The sequence below is a fragment of the Manacus vitellinus genome, unplaced genomic scaffold (assembly GCF_001715985.3).
Source record: "Manacus vitellinus isolate BGI_N305 unplaced genomic scaffold, ASM171598v3 scaffold_5_pilon, whole genome shotgun sequence".
Lineage (NCBI taxonomy): Eukaryota > Metazoa > Chordata > Aves > Passeriformes > Pipridae > Manacus > Manacus vitellinus.
Window position 1 is genome coordinate 17913108 of NW_021940682.1, and position 22008 is coordinate 17935115.

Below are 22008 nucleotides of genomic sequence, written 5' to 3' on the forward strand. Positions count from 1 at the left end.
TTTCTTGCTTATGGTAGTAAGAATTGCAGCTTGTTTCAGATCTAATCCTGTGACAAAAAAGGTGTCACTCAGAGGGTAGAGATGAACCTCATGTTTCCTGTTACAGGCCTTCCTGTTCCAAGAGATGTCCAGCAAATAAATGCTGCTGGGCATATTGGAAACAACTGATGGCTGTGGCGTTAAAAAGGAAAAAAAAAAGAAAAAAGCCCAGCCTTCATTGTGGGAGAAGGCAGCAGCATTACGGGGCAGGAGCAGAGAAGAGTATGAAGATACTCAGGGCTCTCCCCAGCCTCCACTTAACTGCCCCCATGCTAGGGAGGTGGGGATACATGGTTATTGACAGAGGGATGACTTGGGAGACAGTTGCAGGTGACAGCTTTCAGCTGTCTGGAAAAGCAAGAGTTTGACATGGGTGCAGCTCTGCCCTTACTCTGTCCCAGCTGAATTCAAGGGGCACTTCATCACCCCCACTGAGGGGTGAGGGTACAGAAAGCCTCCCTTCAGGACAGCATTTTTATGCCTGAGTCCACCGCTATGATTTCCAAAGCCTGAGGGTCCCTGGTTTAATCCACCAAAGCCTGGGACAAGCAGCACATTCACAGTACAAACCCCAGCAGCCCTGGTGCCCAGGGAGGCCATAGTTGTGCTTTTAGGGGGGTAAGCTTCTCAATCCCCCTTTCTGTCCCTGCACAAGCCACAGCTTGGCAGGTGTTTTGGTAGGGGCAAGCAGTGGAGAGTTGGAGAAACTGGGCACCTCTAGGGTTGCAATGTGGGTTGCTCCCTCCCTCCCTCAGGACAGGAATAAAGGATGGGCACAAACGTGATGTTATTTTAAATGGCCCCAAGTCAGGGTGTATGCCCTGAGCACAGCAGCAGCAGGGCCATAATGGTGGGGAGAGTGTACCAGAGCACTAGCAGGGTGTGGGGCTGGGACTCCATCTGTCCATCCTTCCAGAAATCTTCAGCCGTGACAGCTGGACAAGGAAATGTTTTGCTCCTTCCTGCTTGCTCATTTTTTGCACTGGGTCAACAGTAATCATGCGGTGTGTTGTTTTGTGTTCCCCAGGGCAACGCTGCTCCAGACTCACCTTGCTCCTGGGTGGTGAGGACCTCTTGGTAAGGCAGATCGGCCGCTCTCGGTAAGTGTCTCCCACTGCCCCATGGCTGATGTGGTGGAGGGATCTGAGCTCTGCTCACAGACTGGTGGTGAACCAAGCACTGCAAGGTCCCTGAGCCCTCACAAAGCAGGACACTAAATAGGGGTGCAGCAAGGGAGGGCTCAGTCCCAAGCCAGACCAGCTCAGACTGGGAATTTAAAGGGGTCATGGAGAGTCAGGAGAAGCAGATTTTCCCTCAAGCAGGAGATGAGAAGCAGCTACCCACTTTCAATCACTGGCCGCAGGGCTGAGGGCATGCAAGCTCAACCACCTCTATGGGCAGAAGCAGGACTCCTGCTCTATGAGGTGCTCCCAGCAATGACCTCAAAAGCATTGACCTCTCCCAATGGATGAGGTGCCTTGGTGTGCATGAACTGGGTGCAGCAGGGCTGCAAGGAGGGGTGCAGAGAGGCTGTGCATTCCTGATGAGGCAGATGTCTTGTGATGAATCTTTGTGGAGGTGTTTTTTGGGTGCTCTCACTGTATGAACTTTCTCTCCTTTTCTCTGGCAGCCATGCCCCACTTCTTGGATTGGTTTGTGCCCGTGTATCTGATGATCTCCATTCTCATCCTGGTGGGCTTTGGAGCTTGCATCTACTACTTTGAGCCAGGACTCCAGGAAGCCCATAAGTGGCGAACACAGAGGCCAATCATGGAACGAGACCTTCGGAAGACACTGATGATTCGGGACAACCTGGCCTTTGGGGTGCCTGAGGTCTGACAAGCTGCCTATTGCATCCAGAAGAGTCTCTACGGGGTGGGCAGCAGATCACAAGCCTCAGTAGGGATGACAGTCTTGCCCTGGTGTAAGCGAGGCTGGTCATCACTTTGCGCTTTGCTGATCTGGGTCGTGTACTCACCACTCACCATTCTGCCCCTTTGCTTCTTAGTCAAGGTTTGTGTGACGCTGTAGACTTGGGCTTCCCATGTGCTCACAGCTCTTCACCCAGCCAAAGACAAAGACTTCTGCTCCTCCCCATGGCCAAGACTGATGAACCACTCAAATGAAACATCTCTTGTTAATCACATGAGTTTGAGCTGTCTGGCATCTCAACACAACCTTCAGTAGGAAAGTTCTCGACAGGGTAGCAGTCTTGCAAAGGGATACAGAACCTTTTACTCCTATTCACGAACTTAAATCTAACCCATTTTGTTTAAGTCCAGGGGGTCTTTTGGGGGAAGTAAATGGGATTTCAACACATCATTGCTTCAGCTGAGCTCTTCACAGTACCCATCCTTGGTGCTGGGATGGTAAGCTTGCTGAAGCTCTGTGCAGAGGGGCCAAGGGCTCAGCGAGCCCCAGAGACTGACTGCCTTTATCCCTGCTAAAGGCACACCACTTCTGTTTCTGTTTGGGAGGTGGAGAACATTCATCCATCCATCCATCCATTCCAGATGCACCATATTCAAATTAAAGGTCTTTACTAAAGAGGTTTATTCAAGTCCTGTGTCAAGCTGAGAATATTCTGCATCTCTCCATGAAGGGGTGCTGCCAGATTTATCACGTAAGCTTCTCCTGATCTGCCTGACCTTCTGTTCCTCTGTCGTGGAGTGAGATGGGATAGTCTGGGAGTCATCTCACACTTGTTCAGTACCCTGTGCTCCAGAGCCCTATGGCGTAGATAGGCTCTCCTTTAACTGTCACCCCAACAAAGCTGTGAAGCATCCCTGTATTTCTCTGCATGTCTCTGAGAAGGGACACTGAGCCTGCCATCTACATGGGCCCGTTATACCACCTCTGCTTTCTGGACCCAAGCTGTATAATGTAGGTCTGGCACAAAATCCCGTGTTTATAGACTTCCTACACTGTTCTGGGCCTGATTGGCCACCAAAGTGCTGGATGAAGTTGTGACACTAGGGCTAAGAGGGACATGCACACCTTCTCTCTCCCTGCCAGCCCAGTGCATTGCTCAGTGTGCACAGGGAGGTTTGGGAGAGCTCTGAGCCTGTGGCAGGAGGTTGTGTTACCTCTCCTCCCACCACAACACCCACCCTTTGGATGCAGTAGGTGCAGCAGTGCTACCTGTGAACACTCTGGCAACAGAGGGGTCCTGTGTGCCCCACTCCTGTATATCTCAGGTATGTTAGCCAGTGCCACCACCCCACGTGCACATCTGTGCATCCTGTGCCATCCCCTGGGCCAGCCAGTATCTTGACGACGCACATCTCCACTGTCCTTCCATTGTGCTGGCTCTGTTCTCCTTTTGGCAGTAGAAATTCCTCAGGCCAGCTACCCAAATCTTCTACAGCTCCTGGATGGGCTCGTGTCACTCAGCCTCACTTGTAAACCCATCAATGGAAGTTTTATCCTCCATTCCCAAAGAAAGGAGCAGAGTTCATTGGCTGGTTAGAGTGAGTGATGTGGGGAAACGCACTGAGCGGGATTACTCCTGTGCCCAGTTTCACTTACCCTGTCAAGCAAAGGCTCAAAGCACAGGTGTGTTCTGAAACTTGGTCATTCTCTAGGGATGAAAGCTAATTTTTAGCTCTAAGGAATAGGTCAGGACATTCTACAAATATCCTGGGTTTTCCTGGAATATTTCATACACCAGATTGCAAATGCATTACCATTCTCCTCCACACCAAAACCAGGCACACTGGCAGGAGTTTTCTGGTTCTGTTTCAGACAGAGGACAAATCAAGAGTCCTTTCATTCAGCCAAATAACAGTGACTATGATGCAAGTAGCCTAACTGGGGAGTCTCACTCATCAGGGAAATGCAGTGAGTGGGATTACTCCTCTGCCTGAAGTTACACTCACTCTGGCAAGCAAAGACTCAAAGAGCAAGTGCAACTTGAAACAGGTAAATTTTTGTGCCTTGTTGACTTGGGGCTGTGAAAGAGAAATGCCATGGGGCTGGGCTGCATGGTCTGACATGCCACTCATGGCTGCATGGCCCCCCTCCCCTGCCCACTGGCACATCACAGCCATATTTCTAAGCACCAGCTTGGAAACCTGTTTCCTCACCTTGACTCCGTCATAGGGAGGACTGCCCTGCAAACAGACACAGCTGAGCTGTGGGGCAGCAATTAAAACCTCTATGCTGGAACTGAGGGGCTTGGAGCAGTCAGGGACAGGGTAAACCTCCCCTGTTGGAAGGGGAGCCTGCACCCACAGGGGTCCCCTCTCCCCTCCTCCGTGTCTTCCTCTGCGTGCTGTCCTGCCTGTTTTTGCTTACACTCTGCCCACAACTCAGTATAGAAACTGAGCAAAAGAAGACAACAAACAGGCAGGGGATGGACTAGAGAGAAACTAATTATTCATCTCCTCTGGCTTGTGTTTTGCATTGTTTATGATGCATTCGGCATTAGGCCAGGTGTTTTCCATGGCTATAAAAGACTTTATGGCAAATAATATCAAGCCTTCCCCAGTGGAATAAAAGCGTGTGACAAACTGTGTGGCTGACGCTTTATTTTCCTGTTGTTCCCTCCTGGAGCTGCCTCCTTCCAGCTCTGGACAGGCAGCAAGGACCAGTCCACAGTGAGGTTTCCTTTACAGCAGAGTAGGTCTTCATCTGCCTGGTTCCTGTGCCAGCTACAGCAGAGCTGTCTGGGAACAATTAAGCCAAAGGCAAATGCTGCCTGAAAACTGAGACTGTTTCTCCTCTCTGGGATCTGTATAGGCAGAGAGACCTCAGGGGAGAGGGAAATAGTCACAGATACTAAATTAAAATGCATAAAGCATCAGAGAAGATACTTAGTGCTGGAAATACTACACAATATCAGGTTGGTCTTTTCTAACTTTTCTGTCTCTTTGCCCTTAAAGAAGCAGAGAACTCAAACTGCCCTGAGCCCTGCTTTCCACCAGCATTCCCCACGGCTAGCTGTGGGTCACTGGACAGTGATTCCCCTTTCACTTCCCTCAGTTCTGGCCACCTGAAGGCAGGCAAGCATCTCCCCTGACATGCTGTGGGTGCTATGGGTGCCCATCTCTCCTTTTCTTTGCTCCCACTTGCCCACCAAACCATGTTAGTTCTCATTCTATCCCACCAAAACACCTTTCTCCTTTCTTCCTTGTGTTGCCCTTCAATGTCTTTTATAGTAAGGAAAGTATAGAGTAGCAAGCTGATCCCTGCAATAGGTGTTCTCTTGACCATGAAAATGCCCCAAAACTGGCAAAATTAAGAAACAATCAGAATAATGAAGAAGTAAAAGAAAATTGGAATAAGGGAAAGAAGCATCAACTTGGATGAACACCCAGCAAACGACCACTGAACTCCCACAGTGGGATATAAATTGTTGCACTGGAATATGCCGTTTGAGGGGGAATAAAATAGAGAGGAAGGGAAAACATTTCAAATATTCAGAAATTTTAATTAATTTTTTTTTAAGTAATATCTGCTGTCCTTCGGAGCAGGCAGCACAGGGCTGACATGGCAGGTATGCAGTGATAGTCCACCTCCCCCCATGGGACCAGGGCAGGGGGTCATGGTGCAGGGCTGCCCAGGGTGTGGGGCTGTTGGTGGCGGAGGTCAGGAAGGTGCTGGGATAGGGGCAGGAGCAGCCAGGGAACCCAGCGTGGGAGTGTGCCATGCAGGCCACAAGGGCCCCATTGTCGCAGCTGGAGGCGGGCTGGCTGGCTGGACAGGGCTGGAGGTGGGGGCTCAAGCATGTGGATGACGGCAGCTCCGGGGAGGTCTGCACCCCGAGACACCACATCTCTGACAGCGGGGAAGGCCTGGGCCCCCCAGCCCGGTCTGGCACTACCAGCTCCCCGCTCTCACACCTCTGCTTGCAGCCTGCTGCTGACCGCCATGGAGGAGGACATCGCCCTTCATCGCAGCTGCCTGCCTGCCCCAGGCAGCCCCACCAGCCCCAGATGCATCCTGGGTTCCCCACGGCAGCGGGACAGCCCCCTTGGTGCCACTGCCTCCACGAAGAGGAGCTGCCTTTCCGTCACCCTGCGCCGGGCTGGTGGGGGTGGCGGGGGGCCCCCATGGGAGCGGCTGCGAGGCCTTGCCCCTGTCACCCCCATCGCCCCTCGCCCTCGGCCCACAGCGGCCAAGGGGCCCCAGCAACATGGCAGCTCTGGAGGGGCTGAGGCCACCCTGGTGGCGAAGACGGGGGTGTCATGTGCCCCACCACGCTCCGGTGGGTCTCCGCTGACGGGAAGGGCTGGGCATGGGGGAGGGAGGCACCAAGGGGCCCCTTGGCATGGAGCCCAGCATGAGGCAGGACCCCTAGGAGAGGTGGGATGATGTGGGGGAGGATGGGGGCTTCCTTCCCTGGGAGTGATTTCCCCTTGACCCACAGTGGGAATATGGGTGGGCAATGGCAGGTGGGAGGAGCACCCGTGAGTTTGTGAGCCTGGCACCCAGCAGGGAAACAGGCAGCTGTGGTCGCCATGTCAGGAGATGTGAGTGCCAAGATGTCTGTCTGTCTGTCCGTCTGTCTGGAGGCAGCCAGCCTGTCAATGGCTCAGCCTAGCCTGGGTAACTGCTGGTGGTGGTTTCTAAATGTTCTAAACGTTCCAATAATCTGCAGCATGTGCAGTTTCCTTTTTGCCCCAGAACGCTGCAAAAATAGGCCCTCCAAACCCGTGCTGAGTCTGCCAGGCATCCAACAGCCTGGCCTCCACCCAGGGAGCTGCCTCATAATGGAGGGACACATGGGGAGAGCCCTGAAAGGGTGCTGCTGTCATCTTACTGAGTAGAGGGTCAGAGTATTCCCAGATGTTGGTGCCCTAGCCCAGCATGGTGGGGCCATGGTGCCTGGTGGGGCTAGGGCTCACAAATGTAGGAGAAGGAAATGCAGGGGGAAGGGCATCCCCATCCAAAGGTGCAAGCAGCCAGAGGCATCTGCACAGCTCTCCAGGCACAGGCACATCCACTGGGCAGGTGGGCATTGCCAGGCACATATGCCTGCCAGGGCACATGGGGATGTGACCTGTGTCCCCCGACATGGCCCAAGGGGGACGACCTCTCCCTGCTCCCCGCCCGCAGGCACACACATGCACACCCGCATGTACACATGCATGTACACACACGTGCACAGAGGGGCCAGTGGGGGCCAGTGCCGGCTCTGCCTCTGTGCTGTGGGCTGGCAGCCAGGAATCACGGTGCCGGAGTAGAAAAGGTTTCTCACACCTCCACAAGCAGAGCTGAAGGGCAAATCACATTTGATGAATCAAAACAGTCCTAATTTCCTCCCTCCGGGAAAGCAAAAGGAGACCTTGCAATCCTCTGAACCCAAAAACTACCTAGGGACAAAGAGTGTCCTTTCTCAGTCCTGCTGGAGCTAAGCTGTGAAGGGTTAAATATGCCCCTCCCTAAGCAAGCAGAGATGCTGCAAACGCTGAGGAATTGGGAGGGAAAGGGGCAAGAAGAGGCCTGTGTGGGGTGGGTGTGCAAGGGGGGGCCCTCTGGGACATATGGGGGGGCCATCGGCAGTGGCCCCTTGAACCCCGCGGCCATGCTCCTCCCCAGGGCAGGGAGGACGGCAGGGGCCTGGGATAGATTCGGGGGGCCTGGGATGGAGCCAGGGGAGGGTGCGCGGGGGGGGAGATTTTGCGGAGATGTTTAATATTCAGGTCACATGACGATGGCAGCAGGAGCAGCACCAGCATCCCCGCTCTGCTGAAATAGCCACTGGAGAAGGAAGGGAAGGAGAGTGGGGGAGAACAGGACACAGGGAAGAAAGAGTAAGGTAAAAGCAAGCAGAGCCTTGTAGCCCACCGTACTACTTCATCAGCATCAGGCTAGAAAAGTGGGGGGAGATCCACCCCCTTGCGAGAGGATTCGGAGACAAAGGAAGCTTCATGTTCAAAGGTAGGATGCTCCGGGCTTGGCAGAGCTGGGCAGCGCCAGAGGGATGCCGCTGGGGCTTTTTGTGCAGGCATCCTACGCCATGCCCCCTCGTTTCCCAGCTCTGGGCACGGGGGAGGGATAACCCCGAAGGGCAGCAGGGGAAATCGGTCCCGGCTTTGACTTTCCTCTGTCTTTTTCCTTTTGGTGGCAGCAGTCTCGTATGAAGGAGAAGGAGCAGGGCTGGTTGTGGTGCTGATGGGGAGTAGCTGGCTCCAGGCACTGCTCTGAAAGAAACAGATAATCCCAGTTGGTCCAGGGCTGGGGAAAGCCCACAAGCTGCTCGGCTCTTGGCTTGTCCCTTGCCAGTGACAGGCAGTCGCTGCGGGGGCAGCGGGGGTGTCCTGTGCTGCTCCCTGGGCATCTGCGCAGGAGCCGGCAGGCATGAGGGCAGGGGGAGAGGCAGCTGCGGTGGTGTGGGTACCCTGGTCCAGGGGTGCTCAGCATCCTCTCGCCTGTGCCGCCCAGGTGTGAGCTGGGCCATGGGGTAAGGATTGCAGGGCTGGAGAGCAGCACTGAGGGCTGCTCGTTGGGGCTGGGGCTGAGGCGGCTGGGCTGGGGATGTGGCCAGTCCCTTCCCCTCCAGCTTCTGCATCTCCAGAGAGGCTTCGGCACACACTGCCCTAGATTTCGCTGCAGCCGGGCTCCTGCCCAAGCCCTTTGCAGAGTGCTGAGGGTAAGAAAGGTTGCTGCTGGGAAGGCTGTGGCAGCCCAGAGGGTTGATCTTCAAGCCAGGCAAAAAGACCTGTAAGAAGAATGACTCTGTTCTATACCTGGAGGTCAGGCAGTGCATCCGGCCATCACGGCTCAGCCACTGCCCTGCACAGCTGAAAGAAGTGCCCTGGGGTCATCATGGAAACTGAAGGGGAAAGATATTTTTCCAGTGGAGAGATGCTCAGTCCAGAACCTCTGCAAATCTGAAGCAAGGAGCAGGTCCTGATCCCTGCCAGCTCCAGGGAGGCTGTGCTACTCAAACAGCTGCTTGCTTTCCTTTGTAGGGACCTGGCATCATCACCAGTTGAGGGTCTGCTCCTGCCAGACGACTTCAGGTTCTGAACCCGTTCCTCCTCCCTGTTCCATGTCTGCAGGCAGTGGAACTGTGGGTCCAGAGCCACATGGGTGGAAGGGGCTGGGGTGAGATGAGTGTGTGGATCATCGCTTCCAGCGGGAGCGAGACAACCTTGTGCTGCATGGGAGGAGAGCTGCTGCGAGGCCATCCATGTGTTACGTGGGGGTTAAATAGCTTTTCTTTGCTGGAAGCTGGCTTGTGGTGAGCACTGTTTGCAGTCCTCCCTCCCTCTTGCCACTCAGACAAAGGATGGAAAGGCAGGGGGAGGGGATGCGACTGTATCTGGGTTATCAGAACATAATAGATGTTAGTCCCCACTACCTGAGCCCCTAAGGGACCTGTAGGGCCACCTCTGCCCCCAGACAGCTGCTGAGAACCTCAGAGGTAGACATGAAGGGTGAGCTGCAGTAGTGGTGTCTGCTGCCGGCCATGTATGCTGGCCTTCCAGGGAGAGGTTTTGGGGTGGGTCATGGGTGTCAGAAGCAGGAGCTAGCTGGGACTGTGGGGACCTCTCTGGGCAATTGGTGTGCTTCTGGTCCTGCCTGTCCTGGCCCCAGATGCTGCACTGCACTTCTCCTTACTCCAGAGCTGAGTGGAGCATCTCCTGTGAGCCAGATAATATTCCCTGACAGTCCATCCCAGCCCAGGCTACCCCCTACGGGATCTGGGCAGCAGGGGTATTGCCAGCAACCACCCTCTTAAATGAGCTTCTGTTAGCATGTAGAACAAAGCAGCAAAGAAAAAAGGGGCCCTGCGAGCAGCAGATGTAAGTGGTTAACCTTGGCTACCCCTCTGTTCATTGTCAGCTGTACTGGCTGTAGTGCCCTATCATGTATTCATTACAGGGAACAGCTGGAAGGGCTATGGGATGTGCCCAGGACACATGATGCCACCCCTTGAGCAGCCACTCAGCGCTCAGGAGGCTTCCTAGCAGTATTAGCTTTAATGCATATAAAACAGCCACTCCCAGGAGAGCAGGAAGGCACATTTCTTGTCTCAGGGTGCCTCTTATGGCTCTGATCCCTGTTTTGCACACCCTGACCTCCCTAGCAGGTTGTTCCTCAGTTGGCTCCTTGGATTCATCTGTGGGAATCAAGAGGTGGAAAATCATGTGCAGAAAGCTGAACCCCTAGGTAATGTCTGCAAAATGGGGGCTTCCCTGACTGAGGCTGAATGGGAAGGCACCCCACACAGAGAGGAAGGCAAGTGACTGAGAGGATAAAGGGAGGTTGCTTACCCTGCCACCTTGGATGTCCAGGTATAAAATCCAGGAAATATATTTAAGGAGACTTCTGGAGATCTTTTCTCCTCATCTCAGGGTTTTCTATAGCTGCTCAGGAACCTGACTGAAATATCTGGCTCCAGCTGCAAAGGGATGGCCACATATCGTGATGTCCACAGCAGTCAGCAACATCTGCTGGCTCTGGGCAAAGCTTCCCTTGGTGAGATTGAGGGATGAGTTATGAACCTCTTAGTGAGCCTTGAGGCTGCCAGCAACTTCCCTCCTTCCTCATCCTTCCTGTGCAAGAATGAAGGTGGAAGGAATAAAGGAGAGGGCAACAGATTCCCTGAGGACAAGCTACTACCCAGGAAGCAAAGGGGTCACAGCCCACATGGCCCAGGTCCTCACCCATCCCATGCAGCTGGTCAGCTGGGCTTTCTTCTCACCTCGACCTGTTCCTATACCTCTCCAGGGTTTATTTGGCCCCACTTATTGCAGTAGCCAAGTGCCTCACTGGGGCCACAGCCCCTTGTCCCACATGCTCTCATCATTACCTGTCTCTCTCTTGTCCCTCTCTTTGGGATAGGTGGGAACCCAGTAGGGCTGTATGGGGTGTGTGCTGGTGGATGCGGCAGCAGGATGAGAGACATGGCACAACCATTAGACCATGATACAGGTGGTGTGGGGCAGCCTGGGAGAGAATGAGTGAAGGGCAGTGTGCAGGAGAGCTGGCTGGCCTGGCCCCCTATGCTGTACGAAAAATCTGGGCTTTCCTGGCTGGCACCAGCTTTGATAAAGCTGGAAAAAGACAACAGGAGCCTCAGGGAGTGCTTCATCAGCAAGAAAGGCACAGACTAGTTGTGATGGGTGTAAGAGAGGATTGCAGCTGAGAAGTGCTCGGCTCGGCAGGCTGCCTCCTCCAGCAGCTGCCCGGCAGTGTGAGGTGCTCCAAATTGCCAGCCTGGTTCAAGCCAACGATCCATCTTGTGCTCTGGTCCCCCCAGGGTGCTGCTCACTGCTTCAGGAGAGGATGATGATAGCTCAGGGTGCCCTTGCTCAGTGGGGAAGAGCAGTAGGGGGACCATCCTCCTGCCGACCTTTTCTGTATGGGCAAGGTGGAACAGAGCTGGTACAAGAGCCTTCAGATGTTACCCACAGTGCTGTGCAGGAGTAGCTGTGCTATCATCCTCTCACACAGAGGAAAGATCCCTTCTCCCAGTTTAAAATCAAAGACTTCCAAAGCAGTGTAGAAGGAGCTGGGTGGAGGCACCCTTCTCCCTGACAAGGGTGGCCCTTCCACAAGGTCTTTCCTTAGCACATGATAGTAGGATATTACAGCTTATATAAAATGTAAGATCTTCACCATGTAGAGCAGCCCTGTGTCTGCACAGAAGCTCTGATGTGGGAATGCCAGGCAGGGTCCCCAGCTAGCCACGGAGCGTGCTGCAGCTTAACCTGTCCTTGAACAAAATCTCTCTGACCTCTCCCCACCCTGCCTCTGCCTGGCCTGGCTGAGCTGTCACAGGGACTGTGGATTGGTGCCATCAGTGTTCAGAGCCTGATGATCTCTGAGTCATGTTCCTCACCAAGAGGGGCATGTGTCACGCACCAAATGGCAGTCGCCTGCCTGGCTGCTCATGTCCTTCTCTGCAGCCAGTGGATTCTGCTGAAAGGAGAAAAAAACTCTGCTGAAATGATAGAAAGGGATAATTTAGTGTGAGATACTTCAACTGAAGTGGCATCCAAAACAAACAGAGTACTTACCAAGCAAAACCACACGCTGTCTCTGTCCTGGAAAAATATCCACTTAATGAGACAAAGTGTGGGGGAGTCAAGTAATTAGAGTTGGAGAGGCTCTAGTTTGCAGATGGATTGTATATGCAAGGTATTTGATTCCCATCCCCTTCATCCTCCTTTCTAGATTCATCCCTCATGCCTCCCTTCCTCAACAATTACAGCTTTTCTTCAATGCCCGGTCCTCTCCCAACCTCTGGCTTCCTCCCAGTGGCATGGATCTGCTCACTAATGAGACAAGAGATGGAGATAAATGGGCAAGGCCTGCCCTAAGCAATGTGTGCCATCACCCGAAAAAGAGTCAGAGAGGCTAGAACGCCCTCAGGGCCTTTCTTTTTGCCTGTTCGTTTTACATGGAAGAAGTGAGGAGGGAGAGGTGAGGAAGGAAAGATGCAGATAATAATTTTTTTGATCGTGATGATTAGTTTCTTGAACATGACAAAAAACACTGGTTTGTGGATGGGAGGCAAGCACAGAAATTATAGCCATGCTTTCACTTCCACCACTGCCTTCCTCTGAGGAACTCAGCCTGCACAGCACCAGCATGGCCAGTAATGCAGCTGCCCCTGGCAAGGGCCAAACTTACAAGTCCCCACAGTACATCCCAAACTCTGTTTCAATGCCAGGACTTGACACACAATAGTTCTTGAAAGTCTGTTCTACCACAGATTTTATGGTAAACTTGGAGTGGCAAAACACTGGTGATCCTGTGGAGAACTGAGAGACAAAAATGAGGAGACACATACAGAGCTTTGGGCACCTGATTAGCAGCCCAGCCAGGCTTGCTGGGTCTGTTCCTGCTGTTTGGAAGTAGCCATCAATATGTGGAAGTAGCCATCAATGCATGCTCAATGAAGCCCACTTCACCTCCTCATCTGGAGTTGTGCATAGAAGTAGATGTTCCTCCATGAAGAGAGCCTTACCCCTAAAATCTTGCCATTCAGTCATCCTCAGTAGGCCTTGAAATTGCTCAAAGTTGCCCTCAGCCTCTGTGACAGGTCAGAGGGTTGTTTTACACCTTGTTGATGATTTTTCAATCTTTCTTCCCATGCAGGACCAGTGGAGAACAAAAACGAAGCAGCCATGTCTGAGCTGGTCCCAGAGCCACGACAAAAACCAGTTGTACCGATGAAACCCATGGGCATCAACGCCAGCTTGCTGGGCTACATCGGTATTGACACCATCATTGAGCAGATGCGCAAGAAAACCATGAAGACAGGTTTCGACTTCAACATCATGGTTGTAGGTAGGCAGGGACCAGATGAGGAACTGGGAACCATGGCCAGGGACTGTCCTCTGAGGCCAGGTGGGAGAGCGAGCCCTGCGGGGAGGGCACAAGGGAGCAGACAGCATTTGCCCTGAGGGAAAGGAGAGCCTGCACAAGGCAAGGAGACACCTACAGCCCCTTCCCCTGCCAGCCTGGCTCCATCCCCTGGGCCTGCTGCCATCACCAGCCTGTGACAAATGTCACAAGCTTCCTCTCTGCAATCCTCAGGTCAGAGCGGACTGGGAAAATCAACGTTGGTGAACACGCTCTTCAAATCCCAGGTGAGCCGCAAATCTTCAGGCTGGAACCGTGAGGAGAAGATCCCCAAGACGGTGGAGATCAAAGCCATTGGGCATGGTAAGAGCCAGGCTGGTGTGGAAGCAACACTGATGCTTCAGCACGGTCTTGGAGAGGGTCTCAGCAGTCTACGCAAATAGTTCTTTGGTATTAGGCAGCCATTTCTCCATGGAAAGCTAAAGGACAGTTTTAGATGGCCTCAGAGCCAGACAAGGCTTTTCTTAAACAGCAATGCCACTAATGCCAGAGCCTGAAGTGAGGGGTAGAAAAATAGTTATAGATTTTTCTCCTGCTAAGACATTAGTCTGCATGTGTCAATTAAGCCTTGCTGTAAGACATTCCCACCTGCAGACACTTAATCATCTATACAAGTTGCATTCATGGGTCCCATCCCAAGCCCAGCAGAGCACATCTCCTCATGGCAAAGCATCAGTACAGCTCCTACAGTAGTACAGGGTAACGAGCATCATCTCAGATTCAGGATGATGCATTAGAGGGGAGGAGAATTTGTGTAAGTAAGGTAGGTACTACCTTTGGGCCACAAACTGAGCACAAATCCGTTTTCCCGTGTCAGAGTGTTGTAAGGTGGCTTTGGTGCAGATGTTACCAAAATTTGGGGTTAGACATGCAAGTGGGGGTCATAACTGTTGAGGTATGACCCAGCCTTGTCTGGTCATACTTGCTGGGCAGGGACAAGGCCAGAGCCCTCTTGTTCCCTTGTAGGACACAGAATCATGTTTCATGACAAAACAGGTCTCCAGGGAGAAATATGATTGTTTGCAATTTCTCCTCCAGTCATTGAAGAAGGTGGTGTCAAAATGAAGCTTACAGTTATTGACACGCCAGGATTTGGGGACCAGATCAACAATGAGAACTGGTGAGTTTTACAAGGTCAAGGCCTTATGTCTCAGGAAGGTCTGGAATTAAGATAGTATATGAAGTGAGTCTCATCTACTGGGCCCTGGAAAGCATCTGGGATCCTACTGCACTCAGCGGGCTGGTAGTGGAGCCATGAGATTGTGAACCCCATGGGTCTGTGTGCATGCTTGGGGGTATATACCCTTTACGTGGTGAATGGTTATTTCTGTGCCCAGCTACAGAAACTCTAAACATCTCTGCTGATAGCAAGATGCTTGAGGTGGATACTTTTTATGCCTGAGCCTGCTTTGCTGCTGTCAGAGCTGGGTAGGCAGAAACATGGAGATTTGTACCTGTCTATTCATCTCTCTCTCCCACTTTAACAGCTGGGAGCCTATTGAGAAATACATCAATGAGCAATATGAAAAATTTTTGAAAGAGGAGGTGAATATTGCAAGGAAGAAACGAATTCCAGACACGCGAGTGCACTGCTGCCTCTACTTCATCTCCCCTACAGGCCACTCGTATGTACACAGTCCCTCATTCTCCCTCAAGCCCTTGGTGTCTCTGTGCCAGATATATACCCTACACTGCTCCATTTCAGACATGGATCTGGGGATCCTACCAGCAGAGCTGGCCACTGTTTAGCTTAACTTCAGGTGCTGTGGGGCTTGAAAGGGTCTAGGATAACAAGAGTAGGAGAAATGCCACTGTGTTTTTTGGGAGAGGGCAAGATGGATGGGAAGAAGGAGATGAGAGCATGGTGGCAGCAAGCAGAGTATGTACAAGGGAGGGTTCACTGATGCCCTAATGCTGAGAAAGTCACTAGGATGAAAGGCAATGAGGGTAAAGTGACCCCTTCCATGTTGTTCCCTCTTGGGCTGCAGCTTGCGGCCTTTGGACCTGGAGTTCATGAAACATCTCAGCAAGGTAGTGAACATCATCCCAGTTATTGCCAAGGCTGACACCATGACCTTGGAGGAAAAGACTGAATTCAAACAAAGAGTGAGTATCTCCTCTCCTGCACGGGATCTTTCCCTGCCCTGGCTTGGAGGTGGGAGAAATGAGTGGTGTCCTTCCTGGGATTGCAGTGCAGTCCAGCACTGGGTGGGTGGGTAAGTCCTCAAGATGCAGCTGTTTATAGCTCTGAGGGCATCTTTAGAGAAGGAAGAAATGTGTGCATTCCCGTGATATCTTCTGATACATTCTGTTACGGGAACTGGAGAGCCAGACATGTAACTGGGGTCAGGAAGAAAGACTCATCATTGCTGATGTGTGTCCTCACTTTGCTGTGCACTTCCTTGGGGCAATCCCTCCAACCCCTGCCCACTGGAAGGATGTCCCAGATGTGTTTGCTCGGCCATCTCAACTGCCTTCCCCTCAGGTTTGTGCTGCTTTATGCTCCAAAATGTCTCTCTGCTTAGGTGCGCAAAGAACTCGAAGTAAATGGGATCGAGTTTTATCCCCAGAAAGAATTTGATGAGGACTTGGAGGATAAAACAGAGAACGACAAAATCAGGGTATGAAACATTTTATTGTGGGAGGGGAAGGGGGAATGAGGAGGGCACCACATTTCATTCTGCACTCAGCACCATTGCCCTCACACATAGTAAATAAACTGCTTTTTAATCTCCATTCCTGTGGTAACTGCAGTCTCTTCCCAGGCCCAGGGATATCCATAAAGCTGCGTAAATCTATGAACATCTGCACAACCTTATGGATAGCAGGGTCTCCTGTACCCCATGCTCTGGAAACAGACAGTTTCTCCCTGTGCTTAGAGATATCTGGGTCCCCAATAGCCTCACCTAGTGTCCCACTTCCCAGTAAAGCTGCATCCCTACTCCATTTCTGGCCTTCCTTGGTACAGCCATTTCAGCCATTAAACTTGTTGAATTTTCCTGTGTCTTACTGGGGAAGATTATTTTGAGTCCTCTCCTTTTTCTCTTGTGAAGAACTACAAACTTGGTGAGAAATACTCACCTCAAACTATCCGTATGAACAGCCCTGGTCTGACAGACCCTCCCCTGGTAATACCAAGGTACTTCTTCTCTGGTCATCTCCCTCTTCATAAATGCTGGTGATGGATGCAGAAAAGCTCTGCCTCCTGCTCCAGAACCCTTGGCACTGCTGCAAGCTACCCCCTAGGCTTGGGGTGGTGCAAGGATACCTGGAAAGCAAGGGTCCAAAATGCTAGGGATAGCACTAATGGGTGAAGAGGACAGCCAGTAAAGTTTTGCTTGGGAGAATCTATTGCCTTGGAGAAGGCCTTGTGTTTGTTGAGCTGAGAGGAGGAAAGGTGGATGGGGAACAGTCGTGGTGCTGCTCTATGGAATGGGTTCAATAGGTCTTTCCATGTGTCTCTCCCCAGCAGGAAAGCATGCCCTTTGCAGTAGTGGGCAGCGACAAGGAGTACCAAGTGAATGGCAAAAGAGTCCTGGGCAGGAAAACACCTTGGGGAATCATTGAAGGTAAAAAAACACTTGCTTCTGGGAGCTGAAAGTATGTCTGTAGGTCACAGTAATAGACAACATCCAGATAACATGTCCCATGGATACCTTCCCATCCCATTTGTGATAAACTTTTTGAAACAAAACAGGAGGAGAATTCTCAAATAGCTGTGCCAGAAGGAAACTGCCATGGCCAATGCAGTGCCACTACCACCACATGGTAGAAGCTGGAGCCGCTCTGAACACCACAGTGTGTGAAACTAAGCTCCTGAGGTTGCCTTGGTTTTCAAATATTCAGTCACAAAATTCATGTGTGACTGCCCAGCATCTCTTCATGTCTCCTCAATGCTCGACAGTGTGGTGTTCAGACAACTGTTTGTCCTTTCTGAAGTATGCAGGTTCTACCCACCTGGAACCTGCCCCATAGCAGTGACTTTCCCATGCTCTGTAACCACAAAGGGGTTGTTGAAAAAAAATCAAATGTAATGCAACTGCTTGCTTTCTTTTCAGTGGAAAACCTCTCTCACTGTGAATTTGCTCTACTTCGAGATTTTGTCATCAGGTAAGGCCATGATCATGCACTAGTTGATTAGCCATGAGTCTTCCTGAGATCCACTCAGAGTGAAATAGCCCCTATGGAAAGGAGAATGGAGTACATTTCAGGCAGTGGAAGCTTATGTGGGGTAGGGTTGGATTGAGTTAAGGGGTAGATACTCCAGTGCCTCTCTTAGAGACATGACCACTATGTCAAGTAGGTGCTAGTTTTCATGTATGGGCTGGACACCTGGAGAAAAACAGAGTACTACCACATCACCTATATCCCATTAAGGTTGTAAAACCTTCTATTTGTTGCTGGAAAGAGGTCAGTGATCAAGAGGTCACTACCCCCTTGTAGACCACGTGTCCTTCCAGGTTGAAGGATGTGCTGAAACATATAAACTGGAAGTGAAAAGCTCCATATTTCATTCAGCTTTCATTATCCTGTCTTATTTCTACTCTTTTTCATGAAGTTGCCTCAGTATAACTGATATCTGCCCCAGATTCTGTAGGAGAGCTGCAGATCCAGGGTCACCTCTATTCCCTATAAATAAAATAAGGTTTTAAAACAACACCAAAAATAAGGAAAATAAAGGAAACAAAGTTCAAATCCAGAGGCCTGTGGCTCATTCCACCTGTGGGTATGGGGGTATCAAGACACTTGGCCAGGTACAATGCTTTGACATCACCCTACTGCCCTCTTTTTGTTCTGCGATACCTTCAGCAGCAGAGATGCATTCCTCAAGTCTTCCCGTAAAAACAGCCTACCCAAAAGATCATCACAAAGCATATAGCAATCCAAGCCCACAGGCTTTCTATGAAGGTTAGAGATGATGCTCACAGCAGTGTTCTGCAGGTTATGGTCTGCAGTGGATACACCCTCCTGATGCTTCCTTGTCTCACCACTGCTTCCGATAAGTTCCTGTCTGCTCTGACACACCAGGATGGCCAGTAGCTGTCCTGGTGGCACGGGTGTGAGAGGGGCAGGGCACTGGCAAGCATAGCCAGGAAATTCAGCCTGTATCCTGCATCCTGCATGTGTGCCCTTGAATGTTGAGGCTCCAGCTCTCAGTTATGTATGATGGTACCCGTGCCAACCATGCCGAAAGAGGGGTATGATATTAGCAAGACTGACTGAAAAAATCTCCCATTTATCTCAGGGAATAAAATTATCATCAGAAAATTAATACTGACTGTGCTGATATTGGTTATCATACCCTGTTTCCCACCTCACTTTGTCCTCTGCAGGACCCACCTTCAGGACCTAAAAGAAGTGACCCACAACATCCACTATGAGACCTATAGGGCCAAACGGCTGAATGACAATGGAGGGCTGCCCCCCATGACTGTTGAGACAGAGGAAAATCATGAAAGTAACCTGTGAATGATCCTCCTCCCCGCTATCACCCAGTGTCTCTGGATATGACATCCCACCCCTGCTATCCTTGACTCTGCCATGGACCTGTCTCTGAAGCATGTGGCACATCCTCCGTGGGCGTGAGAGGATGCAAGTGTGAGTGTGTGCAGGCGTGCATGTGCCCACCGGTGTGCCGGAGAGGGACCAAGGGCACCTCCCCCACCCTTCCCAGAGTGTCCTCATTCTCAGTTTGTTTTTTGCACAGTGGACTGTCCGTCATCTTCCCTTCTCTCTTTTCTGTGTCTCAGCTGTGTGTCTTGCCTGGGGCAAACAGGGTTGGGGGGGAGGATTTCTGGGTGCATGGATATTGGAGGTGGGAGGTATGGGGCATGCTGTGGTCCTGTTTTTATCACTTGGAGACATGGTAAGGAGAGACTCCAGGAGAGATGGTGAAGTCAGTGCATGCAGTGCTTCCAAGAGACGTCAGCAGAGATTTCTCTTGGATGTTCCATGGGTGTAAAGGCAGCTGGTTGCTCTGAGGGCATGGTGGCCTGGCATTTTATCCCCATTTCTTGCTGTGGCTTCCCAAGGGGAAATGGCACCTTGGAAGTGGATAGGTAAGAGAAGACTGACACGTTTTATGGTTCAGAGCAAGTGATTAGTGGGAGGAGACAAATTAGTTCTTGGGCTGTAGCATCTATTTGAGAAGCATCAAAGTACTTGGGGAAAATATATGTATTTTCGAAAAGAAGCAAAACCCAGAGGAAAAGAACACGTGCCCATTGCAGAGGGTGCATTTGCCCTGCCCAGTGCTAAAGTCAAAAGCCATGCTTGTGTCACAGGCATTTGACTCTGTGCAGATCAGACCAAGCTGTCCTGGGGTCACCTCACCTCCTGGGGTCACCCCATCCCATTGCTGCAATCCCCCATTGCAGTGGTCTCTCCACCAGCAGTGAGCACACCCCAGGCAACCTTACTCTGACCTTTACCCAACATGGCCCCTCTGCTGTGAGTGCAGGAAAGATAGTGACATGGGGGATCCCTGCTGGGAGCTCCCACAGGGACAGCTCCACTCGGCACAGGGCCTTGAGGATCTTGAGAGGAGTGAGAAGAGCTATGGATTGAGAAGCACTGGGCCAGGGTGTCTCCCTGGGTCTTCACTGATGGTGGAGACGCAAGAGATACCTCTTCCTCATTGACATGGCTGCACTTGTTATTGCAGCAGTCTCAGGGCTGTTCTTCTGTCCTCCTACTGTCCTGTGTCTTCCTCAACTCCTGTGCTTTTATTCTCATTCCCTTTTAGCCCTCCATAGCTTTCTTCCTTCCTTTCTTTCCCTATCTCACTTTCTCAGCTCTTTACCCTTTCTCTCTCTCCTTCATTTCTCCAAGAACTTGAATATTCCTCTTCTCCAGGCTGTTTCCTCCCTCTCCCAAGCTCTCATATCTTCTTAATAATGTGCTTTTGTGCCCTGTTGAGGAGCTGTCATTTTACCTTCCCCAGAGTAGAAAAAGGCACAGCTTTACTGAAGACTACATGCCTGTGTCTAGCTGGTGTGAGCTGTTTTCTGGATGTCCCTGAGTGAGGTGGAAAGTTGGGTCTGTCTTGGGCAGAAGGGAGGGGGGGGGAGAAGATCAGAGATGTCCTGAGTTTGGCAGTGTCTGTCTGTCTCTGCACGTCACATGGCTGGCAGGGGTTGTCCCCTCCAGGAGACAACTTAAAATGCAGGGGCAGAATGCCATGGTGTGGGATGGCAGCACTGTGAGTAAGGGGGAGTGCGGTCGGTTTGGGATGGAGGCTGGAATGCCTGATGAGGGAGGGAGGAAGGAAGAGGGAACAGCAAATGAGCAGCGGAGGGGGACTCAAGTCAAGCCCGAGGCTGCTTGACAGAGTGGTACAGGGGCCAGGGCTGGAAACAGGGTGCTCCAAGCCTTAGCAAAGCTGTCTAAGAGTACATATCCATCTTGTGGCTTTCTCTGGTGCTGTCACTGCAAAGCAAAGGTCTCTTCACTCTCACTCTCACTTGTCCGTGCAAATCAGCCATGCTCAGCACCACTAGGATGCGGGGGCCATACCGGCTCCCTGTAGTGCTTTCACCACCCACATTCACAGCTCCCGGTGTTCCTGTATGCAGTGTGTGCACATAGCCATGCAGCCCCCTTCCCCCTGCACCAGGCCTCCTCAGGCCTGCAAGAAACAAGAGCCTTGTCACCAGCGCCAGCAGCCGTACCATGGACCCTGCAGAAACCATCCTGCCACACTGCTCCCCATCCTGCCACACAACGAGCCACCCTCAGCCCAAGGCCATCAAAGACATCCTCATCAAAGACATCAGGGCTGTTTCTTCACAGCACCGAAGCACGAAGCCATGTTCTGTGTTCATCGCCCTGGCTGCAGTGTGGTAATTTCTAAGACTTTTGAGCCCAAACAAGAATTATGGCAGAGAGACAATGCTGCCCTGCTTAAAGCAAGCAAAGCAGGCTCACACAACAGAAGAGAGATATTTTCCTGTAATGTAGATTGCAAGGAAAAGGCAGTGTGTTTTGCCCTGTAGGTTTAGGAATTTTTATTTGTTTGTAATAAGGTGGTTTTTATGCTCTGCTCTGTAATTTCTTGTTAGATCATGGACTACTTCTAAAGGATCCGTAAAAGCTCGCTGACAAACGCAAGCTCAGGTATTCCTCACTGCCATCTGCTCATGCCAATATCCTACTGACAACTGTGTATCTACCAGGAAGTCTACAAATGGCAAATTCAAAAAAAAATCCCAGGTTGCACGACAACTGGAGATACTGTGGGGAAGAAGTCTCTGTCGATGGATAAGCTGAGAAAAGCCTGAATCGTGCGCCACCAGCTGAGTTCCAGGATGACCACAGGAAGCCAGCTGTTCCCCCGAAATATCCCCTGAACAATATCACGGAGGGACAGAGTCAAAACCTTATACCACAGGTGCCCACTCAGCGCGTCCAGAGACTCACAAACTCTCCACCACACACGCCGTTCGCCGGAAAAACTTGGCCAAGCACACGGCAATTCCTGGACAACTTCCACTGAGGCCAAGGCGACGGCGGACAGGCGCGGTTACGCTGAGCAGAGCGAGCGAGCAGAGCGAGCAGGGCTGCGCCAAGGCATCAGTGCCCGCGACTCGCTACGTGCGGCCCGTCGTGGGGCGGCCGCGGCGCGCAGAGCCGAGGGCCGGCAGT

The 22008-nt window shown here is 51.8% G+C and overlaps 2 protein-coding genes and 1 long non-coding RNA gene across 8 annotated transcripts in view; all 3 read left to right on the forward strand.

Moving 5' to 3' along the window:
• The first annotated feature begins 1064 nt into the window (after window positions 1-1064).
• On the forward strand, window positions 1065-2581 carry LOC103764589. Its single transcript, XR_001921660.1, has 2 exons — window positions 1065-1139; window positions 1670-2581. It is a non-coding gene; the product is annotated as an uncharacterized LOC103764589 (long non-coding RNA).
• A 3563-nt stretch (window positions 2582-6144) lies between these two features.
• On the forward strand, window positions 6145-21967 carry SEPTIN3 (septin 3). Of its 6 annotated transcripts, XM_018080588.2 has the most exons (11): window positions 6232-6247; window positions 7704-7923; window positions 13099-13290; window positions 13540-13668; window positions 14404-14485; window positions 14853-14990; window positions 15354-15471; window positions 15891-15986; window positions 16835-16934; window positions 17424-17475; window positions 18699-21967. In XM_018080588.2, exons 2-11 carry the CDS (start codon window positions 7914-7916, stop codon window positions 18832-18834), a joined length of 1053 nt encoding a protein of 350 aa, XP_017936077.1. In that variant the 5' UTR covers window positions 6232-6247; window positions 7704-7913; the 3' UTR covers window positions 18835-21967. The 6 variants fall into 6 exon arrangements, with proteins under 6 accessions (XP_017936079.1, XP_017936077.1, XP_017936080.1 ...); XM_018080590.2 differs by lacking the exon at window positions 7704-7923 and having other exon boundaries at window positions 6145-6247; XM_018080591.2 differs by lacking the exons at window positions 6232-6247; window positions 7704-7923 and adding an exon at window positions 7465-7494.
• WBP2NL (WBP2 N-terminal like) overlaps window positions 19403-22008 on the forward strand; it is a 12619-nt gene continuing 10013 nt past the window's right edge. The window contains exon 1 of the mRNA XM_029963424.1: window positions 19403-19424. Coding sequence (XP_029819284.1) covers window positions 19403-19424 — 22 coding nt within the window. The remainder of the gene's footprint in view (window positions 19425-22008) is intronic.